The 20,335-nt window shown below is 36.9% G+C and overlaps 1 protein-coding gene across 4 annotated transcripts in view; it reads left to right on the forward strand.

Moving 5' to 3' along the window:
- The first annotated feature begins 12,605 nt into the window (after window positions 1-12,605).
- Window positions 12,606-20,335, forward strand: part of mta1 (metastasis associated 1) — a 44,996-nt gene continuing 37,266 nt past the window's right edge. For 2 of the 4 annotated variants that reach the window (XM_084097246.1, XM_084097247.1), the window contains exon 1: window positions 12,819-12,976. In XM_084097246.1, coding sequence (XP_083953372.1) covers window positions 12,949-12,976 — 28 coding nt within the window. In that variant the 5' untranslated portion in view covers window positions 12,819-12,948. Of the gene's footprint in view, window positions 12,977-20,335 lie in introns of all 4 variants that reach the window. The other 2 variants (XM_084097248.1, XM_084097249.1) reach the window with 2 other exon arrangements.

The following is a 20,335-nucleotide window of genomic DNA, read 5'->3' on the forward strand; positions in this document are numbered from 1 at the left end:
AATCAGTGAGATGAGACTGGGCTATAGTTGTCACATGGCCTTGGCTAAATGAGTAGAGTCCAGTTACACAAGTGTGCTTTAGGGCTTTTAAAATGTTTAAATCAAATTAAAACAAATTATGATATATATATATATATATATATATATATATAGGCGAGCAAGAGAGACTTCTTTCTGGGAGAGACTTTTTTCAAAACCATTTAAAAAATCTTACCGACCCCAAACTTTTGCACATAATTTTTCAAATTCCTTTTACCTCAAGCCCATGTTATTCCTAAAGTGCTAAACAGATGCCCAATACCCTCAGCCTCCATAAATACCCAGTCTTCCTTTCACACCAGTTTCCCATGCGACAGATCTGGAGCCACATGTCACCCCAAAGCACGTGTGTAACCCTCAGTGCATTCTCCACCCAAACAACCACACCGCCCATCAAACACACCCAAACCCAGGCCGACTCATCAAACACGTGCTATGATTCATGTGGGAATATCTGCATTATTAATGCTTTTTAAGAATGATCGCAAAAAAATGTCAAGTCATAATCCAGGTGTGGTGAAGCATTTATGCTCTTAATTAAGAGTATGTTTTTTAAAATAATAATTAACAAAAAGATTTATGAGTAAAATATGAATGCTGTTTCACAACCAGTCACCACTATGATGCTACGGTTGTTAGTAATTGCCAGAGAATTCAAATTAAAATATATTTAAAAAAAAAACATTTGATTGTTAATTGAGATAAATCTCAAATAAAATAAATAGTGCTGTCAAATCAATTAATCATGATTAATTGCTTCTAACATAAAAGTTTGTAAATATATAATATATGTGTGTGTCTATAGATAATATATGTGTGTAGGTCTATATATATACATACACACACACACAAACTTTTATGTTAGATGCAATTAGTCGATTTGACAACACTAAAAGTAAAATATAAATATTAGATAAAAAAAACATTTGAAATGTTTACATTAAAAATTTAAAACTATAAAAACATTTTTTTGAAATGTTGCACATTGCAAAATGTCAAAAATGTACAAAATAAAATAAAAAAAAGAAATATAAAAAAGATTATTCAAAATATTGTTATAATAATAACTAGCAATGGTTCTGAATGGCTTTATAGGGTGTTGCTTTGCAGTTGCTAGGGTATTCTGGGTGGTTTCTTGGCTGTTTCAGGGTGGTTAAAGTCACAAGAGCCCACCAAGTCTCTATATATGATATGCTTTTTTCAGCAGGGTATTTGGCTTTAGTACTAATTTGGTAATTCCATGGGATAAACCACACAAATAACACTAATAGAAGAATTATATTTCAAACAGCATAAATGAAATATATTCTGAGGGTAATTTCAAGAATTTAGTCACATAAGTGTATCCAATCTGGTAGCTATATGCAAATATGAATGAGGATCTGGATGTACTGAAGCAGAACTTGTCTATTATTATATTAAAGTGGCTCTGGAAATTATGAACTGCAAGAGACTGAAGGAGAGAGTTTGAAGTCAGACCTCTGCTGCAGTCAAAAATGTTATACCTTTAAACACATCTTTGATAATCAAAATTACATATTTAAAATTTTGTTTCCTGCATGTGAAAATAATTTCATTATGCCTTAAAATAGCTTGATGTAACTCTACACCCTTGCTTTATTTAGTATATGTGGAACCATGAATATGCAAATTAGCTCCGCCTCCACTCACTCACACAAGCTCAGATTACCTGATCCTCTTGATCAACTTTACTGTAGTAAATGCTACACAATGGCAAGTGGAAATATTGCTTTAATTCAGCCATATACTGTATGTTTGAACCAGAAACTGATTCAGAAGAAGAGTGAATTATACAGGCTCGTATATACAAGTGGATGTATCAGAATGGTAATGCGTTTTAAGTACCGTGCTCTACAACGTTGGACACATAACACTAATATGATTAGCCTTTGGCTTGACTATGTTATAAAACAGCTAATAATGTGTTGCTAATGTTACACAAACCATGTTTCCGTACGCCATCTCTGCCTTCTAAAAATCAGCATCCTTAGAAACGCTTAGAAGTCAGAGGAAAAAATCATTCAAATGGCATAGCTGCAAAAGTCCCTCATACTTCAAGCTTCAACTGAAATAGATGCTGAGGAATGTCAAAATCATCCCTTGGTATTTGACTTGACTTTCGGCCTGAGATAACAGTGCACTGACCTCATCCTATACTCTCCGCACACACACTTGTAGTGATGGGAAGATGTAGTTAGCTTTCTAGTAGCCCTCCACTGGGAGTTTCCTCCTCTCCAGTGTATCTTTGTTTTATCTAATCAGAGCTACTATATTTAGCTGGTTTGCTCACACATTGTTCATGTCTTTGTCAAATCATTGTTTGTCTAAGTTCAAGTGGAAAAATAATGCTTTCGGTCACTTGATAACCACAAAAAGTCACAGCTAGAACATAATCACGTGGATTCAAAGATTGTTTTGATGGTCAAAAGTACTTTCAAGCACCTGACAGGAAAATGCAAGCCACAAATCTGTTGATTACATAATGAGGGATTTTTTTGAGGATGTTAAGGATGTTTTGGTTCCAGTAGTTGATTTGTGCGTGTATAGTGGATATTGCTTGCCAAAGGCATCTCTTCATTTGTTGTTTGTAATTCACCTGCTTAATTTGTGATTCCTTTGTTGAATTGGTCTAGTAGTTAGCAGAACATCTTGTATAGTAAGCAGTACATCAGTGTATACTACTGTGTGGCTATTTTTGCAGTTATTGTTACACCATGCATGTACTGTTTCTGTCAGGACCACTATAGTCAAAGATGATTGACAATTAGCACACAGTTAGGATTGGCGGTATGGTTCTCTGGGCAAGATCCATGCAGTCTAGCATGGATAAGAGCAGGGAGAGCAGCAATAACCCCCCTTAGGGTAAACAGAACAGAACCAACATAAATGTACTGCAGATATCATTAATATCAATATTTTAATGTACAACATAATTCGAGAATTTAGTCAAAGGGGAATCAGAATGCCAAATCCTGACAGACGAGGAGCTGGGGACGGAGGAGGGTAATTAGCTTCTGAGAAACGGGATAGCTGTTGATAATACTGAAGGAGCTTATATGAATATAAGTGATAGGCATCATATTCATAGGTAGACGTGGATCAGCTGAGAGTCAGCTGATGCGAGCTTGACATATAACTTCCCTTTTGAAATGAAAAGGAACACCCAGTGAACAAAACAAAACAAATGAAATAGAAAAAAGTATTTTAATTTTACTAAATATTTTATTATAAAAATAAATCAAAACAATAAAAATGATAAATGAAAATAAAATAAAACAATTTTCACCCTGCAAACCCTATAGGTCAAATAAGATAAATAATAATAATTAAAAAAAAATAAAAAATAAAATAAAAAATAAAATAAAATAAAATAAAATAAAATAAAATGGTTTGACTTGATAAGCCACAGAGATGCATGGCAGAGAAGGACGATAAACTCCCATATAATAACAACTAGGATCCATGCTGAGAAACACCAGTACGAAACATTAACAAGACAAATAACAGAAAATTACTGAGGGTATAAATACACAGGATGATGAGGAACAGGTGACATCACTTTAACTCAGGAACATCACTTTAACTAAATGTTAAACTTTGGAAATCTTAACTGGATATCTGTTGCATAACAAGCTTTTACATTTTCCCACTTTTTTTTCTTACTATGAATTCTTATTTTAAAGGGTAAAAAATGTCCAAGTTCTTTTTGGACCCAAATTGCATCTCTATGAAAACTGCATAGGCTTTTCCCTCACGCTTTTCTTCAAAGTAAACTGCCTAAGATGACACAAGCTTGCATGTGAAGTACATTTGTTCTAGCAACTGATTTAGCCCTTTTCCAAGTCAGACTTTGCCTAAAAGCTTCCTGCAGAGATAACTAAGAATAATATTGCTTTTTACAGTTGGCCTAACTTTTCTCTTTTTTTTTTCTCTTATGGGATATGAGATCACTTCCACAATGTTTCAAACTGAACCTGTCCAGAGACGTCCTTTGTCAAAACAGCATGTGAACACCCACACAAGAATCCCAAAACTAGACATATTCAAACCAAGCAGAGCAATAACAGATCTATTCCTTAAACACACAGCCGCCAAAGTCACATTTGTCTCCCTGGCACAGGACAAACAGTTAGTGTACAGTTTTTGGGTTTGGGTCAAGTATACATCACAGTTCACATCTGTAATTTTGCCTTTGAAGAAACATGAAACTATGGAACTCAAAAATACCCTTGTATTAACGGACAGTACAATAAAGAGAAAAAAGGTTTTAAAAGTGAACAATTTTACATACAAAACAGCTTCACTCTCTAATGTATAGTTGGTTCATGAATCAAAAATACCCCAAATCAAAAATAAATTAAAAGTAAAAAAATAAAAATGTAATTTTGAAATTAACTTTAAAATAAGTCATATTATAAAAAAAATTGCAAATGTTAAATATAGTCACAAAATAAATATTTGTTATATATATAAGAAAGATATAAATTCATTTTTTATTTGCAACAAATTCCTCTTTTTACATTTATTTATTTTACTTTTGTCATATAGGCTTCTATACACATTGGGATGATTGGGATATATATATAAAAAATCTTTTTTTCAAACTGTAAAAACTAAATAAAGCAAGTGATTTTCCCTACAATATAATTTGCGCTCTCAAAATGAAGGTTACGGCCTACATGCTTATAATTTAGCCTGGCGTAGAATGAAGGGTTTTGCAGTATTCAAGGAAAAAAAAATTAGTTTCAAGAAAGAAACAGTGATTGATTTAAAGGCTGTGTGAACAAGTAGACTCTCATTTACGTCATTATATAACGAACCGCAAACGCAATGATCGTAAATGATAATTTGTACATGCATATATACGCGCATACATGTGAGTTCATGCATGTACCGTATCGTAACGATGCGTAAAACTGTCGAGTCCTGTTAAACTGACAGTCTCGCCTGGGGAAACGCGTCACTTGTAGCCCTTTACTGCCCTACTTTTATCCAGATATTGCAGTACTGTATATCATGCAGAGCAGGGAAGTGCACTCACACACTCACAAATCTATTGATTTGCACGTGGAGCCAGTAACCCAGCCAGCCCTGCGGTCTCTGGGGTCAGCTGCTGCTTTTTTCTCAAGATTTTTGGCATACAGATGACTCCACTGTTCCCTTCCCAACTGTTCGTGGCCTGTAGAACAGATAAGCGCATTAAAACACGGACAGCTGGCTTCTTGTAGGCCTTGCACCCTTGATGCTTGGCGCTCTGTGGTTTTGGTGAAAAGAGGCTGGTGTCATTCTCCAGCAGGGCAGGGCAGATGGAGACACAGTTCTTCCCAATCCACAGCAGCTGAGAGTTTGAAAATCCTGTTGCGTCTGGCCAAAACAAGTGCAGTCTTTTATCCCGTCCCACTGCCTCTCATTCACTCAGTGCTTTCTCTTTTTGTGTCTCTGACCCCCTCTAAAGTTTCTCCTTAAAGGGTTAGTTCACCCAAAAATGAAAATTCTGTCATAATTACTCATCATGTTGTTCCAACCATGTAAGACTTTCGTTCATCTTCGGAACAAATAAGGATATTTTTGATGAAATCTGAGAGCTGGCTCACTCCTTCATAGGCCGCTAGGTAATTGCATCTGCCGGCTCAGAAAAGTTAGTAAAGACATTGTTAAAATAGTCTAAGTGTGGCTCAACCTTAAATTTATCAAGCGGCGAGAATACTTTTTGTGCGCAAAAAACCCCAAAATAACGACTTTATTCAACTATTAATTTTCTTCTGTGTGGGCCTCTGAGTGAGTTCACGTAGTGTAACAGCGCTCACTATCGGCTCATATTGGCCGACGCTGGTCATGTGCGTGATGCTAGCCAATAGTGAGCCTACGTTCTGACGTATAACCCAGAAGCGCTGCGCTGTTACACTACATGAACTCACTCAGAGGCTCACACAGAAGAAAATGAATAGTTGAATAATGTCATTATTTTTTTATTTTTTTTGGCGCACAAAAAGTATTCTCGCCGCTTGATAAACTTATGGTTGAGCCACTGTAGTCACCTGGACTATTTTAAACATTGTCTTTACTAACTTTCTGGGCCGGCAGGTTTCAATAACATGGAAGCCTATGGAGGAGTGAGACAGCTCTCAGATTTCATCAAAAATATCTTAATTTGTGTTCTGAAGATGAACGAAAGTCTTACAGGGTTGGAACAACTCGAGGGTGAGTAATTACTGACAGAATTTTGGGGTGAACTAACCCTTTAAGGCCTGTGCCTTTTGTTGGTCTATCTTCATTATGTGTTGCACTTAAAGTCAGAATGAAATGGTATTCGCATCCCGTTTTGCTTCCATGTGTCATTATAATGAACGAATGTATAAAAAACGTAGGCCTCTATAGCACACAAACACACACATGCATGCCACAAACACACTTATCACATCTCCACCCCACAATTTTCTCTTCTAATCTAATACACTAGAGAACAGGAAGAGGAAACCGATAGTTCTGGAAAGAGAAGCTTTGTGTCACACAATGCATGAGATGAGGTCAGCGTCGGGTTTGCTGTGACAAAATATCTGTCATCAGGCCCAAATCTAATCTCCTGATGTGTTGTGAAAAAGGCGAGATGAGCACATTAATTGAGTGTCATTTCCTCCGTCAGCAGTGTCAGTGCTGCTGTGTTCTGCGCCTGGGATTGGACACTGTGTTCTGGAGCCAGCGCGTGAGGACAAAGACATGTGATCAAAGATGGTTTACTAGCGCCTCCTGCTGATCAGCAGCAGAATGTGCATCTGAATGCAGCTGACTTGGTATATTTCATAATATTCATAAGTGACCTGTAGTCACCAAATATTTTTTTTTTTTTTGATTCATTCAAATTAAAAATGTTTTGATATTTTAAATGCACATATATGTAAATATAATTCCCCTGAAAATAAATTTAAAGGGGGCACATGTTGGAAATATTTTTGGCGCTGCCCTTTACAGTTACATAAGATTTTAATTTATGCACCCTGTTTAATGCACCTATTTTACTATAACATTCCTATTACTAAAAGATACAATAGTTATGTAAAATTATTTTATATTGCACAATAATCATTTGATAAGACACAAATCATTACAAAATCTGTCAGTGCATGTCATTCAATTATTGAGATTTAATTAAACAATATTACAAAATAGTAAAAAATTTGTTACAGTCTAATTATATAATTTGCATTAACAACACTAACATTTATAGAACAAAATAAGCGGATTTAATGGTCAGCAACACGCACGGACTGACTGTAGTGGAGAATGCTGCTTCTGCTTTGAGTGGCTTGCAGACAGTAGACAATAATGTGAGTGTCATTTCCCATGTCATTTCCTTTTTATGTGCTTTGTGACTTTTAAGTTGATCAGATGTTTTCTCATTTGATCTGTGTTTTTCTGTTTTGATGTTCTGTACCAATAAATCTTTGTGTCCACAAGCACTTCTGTCACTGGGTGAATTTTATCTGCATTTCTGATACACTGTAAAAAAAATAAAATTGTTGTTTCCACTTGTTCGTGCTGCCTTAAAATTTTACGTTTTGTCATCTTGAAATGTGAAGTTGTACTAAGTGCCAACTTGGATATTTGAGTTGACTCTTCAAATCTTAAGGCAGAACAAACACTTACTTTTTAAAGTTGAAACAACATTTTTTTTAACAGTATGTTTGTTTATATATGATATATCACATGAAACTGATCAGCATACTGCTGTTCGATTAAAAAAAATAACTAGATTAATCACACGTTTTTTCTGTGATTAATTGCGATTAAAACACTTAAGTTTTTATATACGTTTTAAATATATTTTATAATGTAGCCTAATCATTTCACAGTTAATCTCTTAATTAATGTAGAAACAACATAAAGACAGTTTCTGTCTTTATGTTGAATAAATACTTGCTTAAGTCTTTTAAATACTTGCTTAATGGCATCTTTTTATGAATGAAGGCCAGTATCACTGATATTAATAATAATGTCTCAATGAAAATGATTTTTTTTTTTTTTTTATTTTTTTTTTACATTAATTATAGCCATTCAACATTACAGTCTAATTTAAATATATCATTTTTAAAAAAAATATTTATTAGGCTTCAAAAATATAACAACTTTTATTTTAAGTGAACTTAAAACAATCCTCACATAAACCCAAATGTGACCCTGGATCACAAAACCAGTCACAAGTCGCACGGGTATATTTGTGGCAATAGCCAACAATACATTGTAAGGGTCAAAATTATCGATTTTTCTTTTATGCCAAAAATCATTAGGATATTAAGTAAAGATCATGTTCCATGAAGATATTTTGTAAATTTGCTACCGTAAATATATAAAACATTTATTTTTGTGAGTGAATGCAGCACATCCGCGAACATAAATGGACAACTTTAAAGGCGATTTTTTCAATGTTTTGATTTTTTTGCACCCTCAGATTCCAGATTTTCAAATAGTTTTATCTCAGGCCAATTTTTGTCTTATCCTAACAAACCATATCTCAATGGAAAGTTTATTTATTCAGCTTTCATATGATGTATAAATCTCAATTTCAAAAAATTGACCCATGTGACTGGTTTTGTGGTCCAGGGTCACAAATGTCATTTACCTGTGTCTTGTGAAATATACAGAAATTGAATAAAGTCATCAAGCAGTCTGCACTGCATGAATTAAAATACTAAATGTCTTTCAAATATATTTTAGTATAATTATTTTTAGGGAAATAATCAATGCCTATTTTAATTTTTTACAGCTGCTATATTGTTTGGAAGTCAATTCCACTACACCAAACAATTATGCTTGAATACGAGACATGACATGACAAAAAAAAAAAAAACAGTATATAAATATTATAGATGTCATTTTGTTTTTATTGTGTGTCATTAGCCTACTAATCAAGCTGTAGTTGTAGTAGTCAAGCTGTCAAATTATGCAGACAGTGTGAAAATATGATTCAGTTGCTATCGTATGATTCTAAGGACCGCAGTTCACAGTCACATCCATGGAAGGAAAACAACGGTTATACTATTTGTGGACCGTGTTTGGCTGTAATTAAGTCCGTAATAAAGAGAGCCCAACAAAGGACGGAGCTTGATCAGGCCACACGCCTTAATTGATTTCTTCTGTTTCTCTAGCAGTTGCCTGCTGTGCTAGAGCAAGAGCCCTGGGAGAAGGCCAGCTGGGGCTCTGCCGAGAGCGAGGAAGATCGAGAGACAGAGTTCAAGAATCCCGAAGCCTTCTACTACATGTTAGAGGTGTTTAGTCCTTGGACAGACTGCAGAAAATGAACACTACAACTTCATAACACATCATTACATCACGATAACCGCTTCATGATCGCTTGGTGTAGTAAGATTAATTGAATTGCTTCAATTTGAAGTCAGGCCCTAAAAACACACATATCTACCAATAAATACATAGGCACTCACACAAATCAGCAGCAGGGACTTGCTTTGTTGTGAGTCTCCACAGAGGGTAAGTTGAAACCTGCCATTGGCTGAGGCCGGTCATGTGATTGCAGATTACAGCTCCAGGCAGAGCTCAGTTTGTAAGGTTTTCATATGGTGTAAATCAGCTGCTCACCACAGCATTCCACTCTGCCTTCAGTAACAACAACCACCAAACATGAGGTGCCTTACCATTACGTGCCAAAACCAGCGCTCACGAAATACTCAGCTCCCCTTGAATCACCTCCGCCAAATGACATCATTATCACGTGTCAAGCCTTGTTTAAATAGTCAGGAGCGTTTATGATCACATATGTTTTGCTTATCAGTTTAAGATCATCTTCATTTTTATTTGCTTATGTTCACGGGCACCCCCTCCTTTAGGGCCGAAGAGTGGGCGACGACGGCCCTGTTTACTCATGACCTATTTTTGTATGTTGCATCTGTGTACCAGTGTGAGCTCATATTCTTTGAACAGAGAATTGAACGAAGTAATCTGATTGGACTGTTGGTTGAATTTTGTTAGCGAAATTTATTTAATCTGATTATTTCGATTATTTAATGACCAGTTTCTGTGCCACCCACAACGCCTTTCTGAAAAGCAGTGTTCCGCTTTCCCTCAGACCAAACTTAGAAGAGGCTAAATCTTTGTAGTGGTGTATGCTGGGAAAGTATAATTATAAACTGGCTTTTGAGACTTTGAGCTTATTCCAAGGCTAGTGAACAAATAAATAAAACAGGACCTCAGTTTATAAAATCTGGTTAAGTAACTGTCAACCAATGTTTAGACTACTTGCTCAGAACTTAAACAGACATAGAAACTACCACATTTCTTTATTATGTACCAGAAGGTGCTTCAGGCAGAAAGACAGCTTTTGGTAGTCATTAAAATCATCTCCCTTAGCTCCACAAGATGACCATTAGGCTTTTCACACTTGACATATAACCCCAGAGCCATTTTAAGCCTGGGCTAACGAAATCCTGGTTGTCTTGTTCCATGTGTCACACTGTACACCTTAAAGGGATAGTTCACCCAAAAATGAAAAAGTTGTTCCAAACCTGCATGAGTTTCTTTCCTCTGTTGAACACAAAACATTTTAGTAATCAAACAGTAGGAAAAGATGGAAGTCAATGGGGTGAATATGATTTCTCTAAGTATAACATGTTCCTGGATCAACATCTTTGTTGACCTTGAAACAACATTCAAATCAACCAATCAGATTTGAGGGACAAGTTTACAGTCCATGTCAAATTTAGGCTTAAAACCACGGTTAGGGGCTTCTAGTTATTCACCTATCATTTCCCTCTGATTTTAGGGATAACTTGTGGGTACGTAGGGTTAGGGTTAGGTTTAGGAGTAGGGATAGGGTTAGGACTATGTTTGCGGATGGTAATGTTCCAGGATCAACAAAATATGTTGATGTCTTACTTGGCAAAATCACTGGTTACGATCAAAGTCAATGGCTACCATCAACTGTCTGGTTACCAACATTTTTCCAAATATCTTTTTTTTTGTGTTCAGCGGAAGAATGAAACGCACTCTGGTTTGGAACAACATGATGATGAGTAAATAATCACAACATTTTAATTTTTGGGTGAACTATTCATTTAAAAGCGGTTAAAATAAATTCTAACCCCTAAAATTGCAAATGTAAAATGTTATCCAGGGTTAAAAGTGGCTTCAGCCCAGGTTTAATAAAATACATGAACCCACAGTTAAGCTTAATGTGAAAAGTATAGTTAATTATGTGATTTATTCAGGTTGAATTAGACTTAGACCTGCATGAATTTCCATGCCATGCTGTTGACCAGCAAAACTTGGCTGGTGAAGCGGATTAACCAAGGAAGTCTTGAAAAGATTTTTAATGGCCTATGGGGAGACCAGCATCCAAAACACAACATATTTTAGCGAAATCCATCTCCATTGCCACAATCCCCAGCTGCATCCGAAATCACATAGCCTACTGTCTGAGTAGCTACATCTGAATAAAAATGACTATGTTCTAACTTCTATGTAGTAGCCTATGAATGTATTTAGTATGAATGAACATAGTCCGGACATAGTATATTCACCATGTCACCATTGTCATGTGACTTACGGCGTAAGTTTTGTTTCACTTCCATTTCCAGCTTCTCTCCTGTGGCCTCATGGGATAGCGTCCATCAGATGCACACTTCATGCCAGAAGTAGTAGGTCATCCGGGTACTTTTCTAATTGTGTTTTATGAACATATGAATTCGGACATACTCAGTAAAAATTATATGATCAATAAGTTATGACAACAACATATGTTTTTTACATTGCTTTAACTCATAAAAATCTAATTTTCAACCCTTTTTTATGTAATACAAGAATCAACTAATTTTTTAAGTCAGTTTAATGTAAGTTGAAATGACATCCAAATTGATTGTACTTAAAAATTTAAGGCAGACACAGTGTACTACTCTTTACACATACTATTTTTGACTACTTATAGGGAACTAGGCATATTCAGACTGTCTCTAACTATTGCTTGGCAGATAAAACTGATTTTCTTTTTCCAGACAAAACCTCTGCTTACTGAGGAAAGACAAGACAAACGAAGACGAAGACAAGACAAAAAATAAATAAATGAAATGCAACAATGTAAAAAAAGAAGAAGAGAAAAGTAAAGAAAAAAGTAGAAAAAGAATCATATCAGAGTCTTTGGGTGTCCTCTCTTGACTCAGGCCAACAAGCAGCCATTCGGCAACACTGTAGCAACTTCCTACTCATGCCCTAGTAACTAGCCACACATAGCAACCATATAGGGACCCATGACCCAGCCAAATCTCAGCATCAGAATATTATATATACTGGGATGCAATCTTTGGACTCATAGCACCATGCAGAGGCAAATCCAACATTTTGAAGGCGCCACTCAGCTTTTCTTCAGAAAAGATCTAATTACTCAAACACGATCCTCCACAGAGAGGAATTTCTTTCCTTGTTCTATTATAGGCAACTCGTTTAGATCTTTGTTTGAAACTTAGTCTGAGAGCAACAGTTGTTTATTTGTTTCATTTCGCCTCTAGCGGGTCCAAAGTAGTACAGCAGCAATGGTTTTGGTCATTTGAAGTAGGCGGGGAAACGCGAGTGATGCTGCCCGTGCAGACCCCCTTCCCCTCCCCTCTCGCGCTGCTCTCCAGTCCCGTGGCCCGAGTCTCTGCTCCTGCGTAAGGATCCCGCTTTGTTGAGAAGGTGTTTCTAAACACGCGGGTGATTCTGAACGAGATCCCTCACACCGCCCCGTGGAACGCGGCTTCGTAAAAATATGTGCACTGTCTCTTTAAGATCCCTTCACTAGTCCGCTTCGTATTGATCAATCCACCATTTTCCAGCGCACAGCACTCAGCGGCGGCGGCGGAGAGAGAAAGCCCTACCTGGAGACGCCAGGCAGGACCGGGGGCAGTCATGGCAGCCAACATGTACCGGGTCGGAGGTAAGAGATCATGCTGGGTAAAAAATGTCGTGCCCTTTTGTGTGTGTCGCTCTCGCTCATGCTTTTTCGCAACAGGGCTTAGCAGTTTTAGGTTTGTCCTTCCTCTTTTATTTTTTAAAGTACTGTAGGACTACAGTGAGAGGATGATGATGGTGATGGGGATTGCGAGCAGCGAGATGAAGAGGAACACTCTCGTTTCGGGACCCCGAGAATGTTTTTACTACTTACTGCCGCTACATTTATTGCCGTTAGCATGATGTAGCGCGTGCGGGTGTCATTGAGTGTTAGTAACAAGCGGGTAACTCTTAAATTTACACAGAAGAGAAGCGTTTGATTTTTTTTTTTTTTTTTTTTAAGTTAAAGTTTGAGCTGCACGCCCCACTTAAGACACTCTGACGGGTCAGAAACACTCTGTTTTAATGGGAGAGGATGGTACAGTGTCAAATCTTTGTCTTGTAATTTACTTTTTATAGATATTGAATGTAATGGATGAAGTGAGAAAGTTTTGGCACATAAACTTTAAGCCAGTAGATTGAGTCCAGTGACTTCAGTGCTCATGGAGAAGCTGTGTAGATGTAAAGTATAGAATAAATAATGCTATGTGTCAAAGAATTAACTTAATGGAGATGTATATTGGCATACCCAAATTGTCTGTTTTCATAAAGAAAGAAGATGCCAATAATGCACTGCTGCCTTTTAATATTTTTAACACATTTAAAAGAGGTTCACAATGATCTCTAACTCAATTATCTATTGTGGCTGAAGCTCAGATATCAATTTAAAAGAACAGTAAATAATTGAAAACTCTGCCATTTACTCGCCCGCCTCATGATGTTTCAAATCTATATGACTTTGTTTCTTCCGCAGAACACAAAAGGAGATGCTAGGCAGAATGACAGCCTCAGTCACCATTCACTTTCATTTGTTTTTCCATACAATGAAAGTGAATGGTGACTGAGGCTGTCATTGAGCCTAACCTCTCCTTTTGTGTTCTGCGGAAGAAACAAAGTCATATAGATTTGAAACATCATGAGGGGGGAGTAAATGATGCCAGAAGTTTCATTTTTGATCATTTATCCCTTCCAGTGATTGCATTTGGCTCTGTAACGGATTCCCTGTTGGTATCAATTAACCATTAGGATCCTGGCTATGCTGATTTAGGGAGAATGAATGTGTGCTTACAGTGTCCATAGTGTAATTATTGGTGTTATGAGAGTATTTGGCTTGGGAAGTTTACTCTTGAGGCAGGGGGAGTTGATGAACTTGGTCTAACCTGAAGAAAAGCTGATCTTTCATCAGGTGATGCGTTACAAGTGAATTTACATATTCTGGTTTAACCTGCGGACATCCGATCGGGAGTCTTCTTCTTTTCTGTCTAGATGTTTCTAGTGTTTAAACATGTTTCTAATATATGAAGTATACAGTATTCAGATGTTCTGTGTTTTATAGAGTACCTGGATTATCTATTTGTGAAAAGGAGCAGGATGCATGACTTGACTTTTCATTTGCAGTGTCACAAATGAACTCTAGTAATATCTGACACAGTTTTTACCAACTTTTAAAGGGGTAGTTTACCCACAAATGAAAATCCTGTCATTATTTACTCACCCTACTGTTGTTCCAAACCCATTAGACTTTCATTCATCTTCTGAAGACAAATGAAAATTTATTTAATATTCTCTCATCATTTTTGTCCATTGAAAGTACACACAACCAAAAGTTTCACACTTCAAAATGTTCATAAAGACAAGAATTCGTATGAATCAAGTGGTTTAATCTAAGTCTTCGGAGGAGACACGATCACTTTATAAGATGAAGGCTTTTATTCATATATAAATATTGATCAATGCACGTGCATAGAGCACATCAAAAGCTCAACTGTACTCGCTTGAAGTACAAGAACAAAGCTCGTTTTGAACGACACGAGGGTGAGTAAACGATGACAGTTTTCATTTTTGATTGAACTATTATTTTAAGAAGTTTTTATCTATCTCAAGTTTTAATTTTGACATAAATGTATTTATGTGACAAGGTAAGTCTACCACTTTTTGAAAGGGTGGAATAATGCATACGATTTTCACATAGTATTTAGACCTGCAATTTAGATAGATCTGCAATAGATCCTATTGGATCTGCAATACTCAGTATACAGTTAGCAGATTCTGAACAGTCGCTGCTCTCACTGGATGTCCTGTACGGAGATGAATCACAGGTTTGTGAATGCGTTCGTTCAGCACTTTAAGATCATTGCAAAAATATCTGTTACTCTGTTACACGCTCCTCCCAGTGTTTGCAACATCTTTGGCTGCTGAGGCTGAAAATGGCCCCAGGCGCTTCATCCAGCAGAGAGTCTCCAAGGGCCTCCATACCGCTGGCTACTGCATCACCTGATACGACTGATCGACGACATCTGCACTCTCTCCATTTCTCTTTTTCTCTCATCGGTCTAGTGGACCAAACGAAGCACATTGACCAACCTCAGACTGGAATGAAGCCAGTTTTGCAAAATTTTACACCTCCATGTTCAGCCCTCTGCTGTGCACCCTATACACTTAGCGCAGCCGTACTAATTGCTGAAATGTGCCATAACTGTCATTTGGATCTCATTAAAGCACCCCCAGATACCTTCTTCGCGATTCTCCTGATAGCTCCAATACAATCATCGTTTTCCTTTGAGTGGATTTTGGGGTATTGAATTTGGAAGTGGAGCCATAATGGTTAAAACAATGCCCTGTGAGGGAGAAACAATGCCTCAGCGTTCTCTTCCTCCTTTGTCCTCCCTCACACTTGATGGAGAAGGTAGTCGGCCTGAATTCTCTCTCATTGAGCTAACGGCTTTTCTCTGGCTCTCTTTTCTTCTCCCAGAAGGGAGGCTTCTCCTAGACTCCAGCGTAGAATAAATGTGCCAAGAAAATCAGAGGGAAAAAAAATTCAAAACAGACCACCATGAACAGCCAGAGAAATGATGGAAATTGAATGAATCACATTGCGATTGGTGGCGTTGAACTTGGCTATCTTCGGGATGGGTCAGGTTTGAGTTGGGAGCCATGAATGAGAAACGTAAACCAATGGATACAGTGAGCAGAGATATATGGTATTTGGGAAGCTTTACCAGGCGTCCGCTATCTCTAATATGTGTCTGGTCTGTGCGGGTGTTTGCCCTGCAGTTGGTCTTGGGAGTAAATGATGTATGATACCACAAAGCAAGCAAATTTCATACTTTTCTGTCTGGTACAAATACAATAGCCGGATCCTCTTACGTGGTACATTTTGAAAAAGCATTTTGTTCTCCATCCATCTTGGGGAAAATGCAGCTGCTTTAACATTTTGTTTGTGCTGAAGTGAGCCTAGTAGAGTCTTCTGTAAATCACTGGCCAGGAATCTGTGCCTGCAGAACTTTGCATAAGGGTCTATGACGTGACACTCCTTGTGATGGCATTTCTGGTAATTTATAAAAAAAAATCAGAAAAATGCAATTAATTAATGCAATGACTGAATGAATTAAAAGTTATTGATAATTTTTGGAGATCAGAATGTTAGGGTGATACAGATGTTCTGATATCATAATGAGGATAAGAACCTCATTAAAATCATTAAATTCTTGAAAAGAACTTAAGTAGTTTAGTTTAATCTTAGTTCAACTAAGATTGAAGTGCATGGCAAATAAAGTTATTGTCTCCAAAAAGAAAGAATTGATTCTAAACTGCCAAAATTAGTTTTCAGCAATTCCTGTCTATCTTCCTACGTACATACCTACGTAATAATGTAACACATTTGCATAATGCCAGCCTATGGTCTTCATTGGCTGCCCTGAACAACGTCTACTTTGTATACTGTAATTGCAGCTGAGGTCTGGAAGAGTTTGGTTCCTGTTGTTGACATATTGAGAAAATGCTATTTTCAACGCTGGAAATCCACTTTGCATGCACTTCAAAAGGACTTGCATTGGAATTGATACAGACAAACAGACGGCATCGTTCCTCTTCGAAACACTGATCAAGCGCTGACGAAACCTCGGGAGCTGAAATTCAGATATGGGGATAGGCGTTTTTTTTCTTTCTTTCTCGGTAGATCAGTCACAACTGATTGGGTCGTCTGACCAATCAGAGCAGAGTAGGCTCATGGAAAGGAGGGATTAGAGAGACTAAATCTTCAAATGAACCAATTTCAGACTCTTTGAGAAATTAGGTGATGTGCAATGTGTATTATGAATTTTCTTTTCATTTTATTGATGACCTTGGTTGGATGCATGTAAACCTGTTGTAGGAGACTTGTAAAACAAAATTAGGAACCTTTAAAATTGCATATGTGCGCTTTAATATTGCCTGACAAATCAAAGTCATGTGGCCCAACCAACATGCAGAAAAATAAAACAGGAAGTGATATCATAGGCTCTTAAAATATAAGGTAATATACAAAATCAGTCTTATGGGTGTTTGTGGAGTCTGGATCTCCTACAGGTTGTAAAATGTCATATGGTTTTGACTTCCCCAAAAATCTAATATTTATGAATTATTAATCCATTTATAATTTATTGTGATATGTAATTTATTATTATTATGATGTGTAAATGTTTACATTCACTTGTATTCAAGGTGTAAGTAAAGCATGTTATTTTTTACTTGATGGTTACACCACATGACAACTATAGAATGATTCTTTAATGATTGATTTTAAAAATAAATCTATTAAACCAACATTAATTCAAGAATTACATTTGTAAGAATATGGCACATTTTAAACTACTTTCCTTTTCTTTATAGTGGGGACTTATCAATGACCCTTAAAGCTCAAGAGATTTCAGTAGAATTAGACATGCTCGTCATCCAGAAGGTTCTACTCATAACTGATGCTAATTGCTAATATGAATGTATATTGATAATCCATTCCACAGAATTCTTCTGATCTCACCTTAGAATCACAGCAGAAGATGGAGAGAAAAAAGTTCCCATATTCTTCCTGGGCCATTTAGTATTCTGGAGCAGTGGTTTTCAAACTGTGGGTCGCGACCCACTTGTGGGTCACACAGTGAGAAAAGGTGGGTCGCACAAAGGCACTTAGCTGCAGCTAAATTTACGTTATGATGAGTGAAACAAAACCAGTCCGATTAATGACCAAACGACTCTTAAGTGAGTTTTAGCACCCGCCAAAGTGAAATTTTGTCCCGCCAAAGTCTTTTTTGATCGGTGAGTAATGTAGATGAACTACTGCGCTTGTGACAGAGTCACAATACATGTTTAACTGAAAGAACGAGCAGAGAGAGAGACTCCAAACCGTCTCCAAACTAAGCGCTGTCTTGCTCGCCCTCCCTCGCACATATTAATCAAAATAAATCGACACGGTGGTAAAAGGTCGGAAGACCAAAGTTTCATGTGGAGCATTCTGAGATTTTTTTTCCTTAATTACCGCTGGGCTGGGTGTGACTTGTGCTAAATAAGTTGTTGCCTTATCTTCTCTGAAAAGCGTCCCAGACATTCAGCTGACATAAAACAACACTTTAATTAAACGAAAAAAACTATCCAGTGATGAAATGTTTTCTGTGTTGACAGAAATCTTGGATGTCCATGTCCTAACTGCTGGGATAATCACACAACGCGCACACGTCCAATTCGCGAAATAATGACTCCCTTGAACGATTCATTTTAATGAAAGGTTAAAACAACTGATCTTTCCAACAGTGAACTGAATCGTCTGAATCGGTGTATAATCAGTAACACTTTACAATAAGGTTCTATTTATTACATAAATTACATTAAAAGTACAGTTTGCTTACTCAAGCTTAAGCTTTAAAATAAATAAAAACCCCTTGTTTTTTTTGAAAAGCATATGACTACATTTTTCCACACAGTGCTATCAAGAATCGATAAGAGAATCGTTAAAGAATCGGATCGATAATCAGAATCGTCAGTGGCATTATTATTCTTGATAAAATCTTATCATTTCCCATCCCTATGTGAAGATGGTAAAATTATAATCAAACATTAAAGAACATGTTTTTTTTTGTTTTTTTTAAGAGTTAAAAGTTTAAAATATTTTGCTAACATGAGGTCTTGTCACTGTCAGTCTTTTTACATCAATGCAAAACTATAGGGTATGCAGATTAAGACCATCAGCATGCATTGATTAATCCCATGGCATGTAGCAAAAAAAAGAAAAGGTGCGACCAAATCATGCTGGTGCGACCAACTGAGAAAGTTGGTAGCACCAGTGCAAGTGGGTCTTGAGATTGATTATACTTGTCTAGGTGGGTCCTAGAATGAAAAGGTTTGGGAACCCCTGTTCTAGAGTATACAAAGCAAGACAACAGGGATTGTAGTTCTGTAATATTTAAATACAGGTAATGATGCAGACACTGCAAGTTGTCTTTGCCGAGCAAAGCATCAGTCCAGGCTGCTCTGAGCGCTGCAGAGTCCTGAAGCACCTCCACAGGAGCAGTTATCTCTCTAGTACAGTTGTGTGATTGACAGTTAAAACAGCAACATTATCATTTATTCAATAGTTCCTCAGCTGGCAGAGATTCTTTAATGAGAGGAGTGGAATGGCGTTGTTTCTGAGAAAAATGCTCAGAGGATTAGCTAACTAGTTTCTGCCATTACTTTTGCTGTAGCTTTATTTTATGATAAAGTGTTTAAATTGTATTGATTTTTAAAAATTGATTTGACCCTTGATCCATTTGCACTAAAAATGCCTGCAAGCAGATGCTGCGTTCTTGGCGAACCTATTCTGGCGTTTTTTTATTCATTGCTCATTATGCTTATTGTGCCGTGACTGTTTGCACACGTGTCTTACTCCATGACCTTACCAAGCTCAATATTATGTCGTTTTTTTCCTAAAGACTGTGATGACAAACAATACATTTTAGCTCTCTATTTTTGACTCATCGCACTGGGATGTTCAGCCAACAGTGTGATATCTAATTGTTCCAAATCATGCCAGTCAAAATTGGTCTCATTTACTTTCTACTGCACATTCCTAAACTTATTGTGCATGATTGCAGTGCATGTTATTCCAATTAAATAAAATGCTCCTGTGGTTTCCATTTTGGTCATTGTCAGAATTTTTTTGGGGGGGTTTTTGTTAACTAATTTCCAAATAGCTATTTAGGCTATTATTAGGAAATTCAAGCCTTGCTGTAGTTTAAAGGGGTGGTATAATGCCCCTTTTTACAATATGTAAAATAGTATGTGAAGTTTTAGCTCAAAATACCCCACAGATAATTTTTTTACAGCATGTTAAAATTGTCTATTTTTGAGGCTCAGTAAAAACACGTAGTTTTGTGCGTGTCCCTTTAAATGCAAATGAGCTGCTGCTCCCGGCACAGAGGGCGGAGCTTCAAGAGCTTGTGTTAGCAGCTCCGAT

Source organism: Abramis brama (assembly GCF_963993115.1).
Source record: "Abramis brama genome assembly, chromosome: 21".
Classification (NCBI taxonomy): Eukaryota; Metazoa; Chordata; class Actinopteri; order Cypriniformes; family Leuciscidae; genus Abramis; species Abramis brama.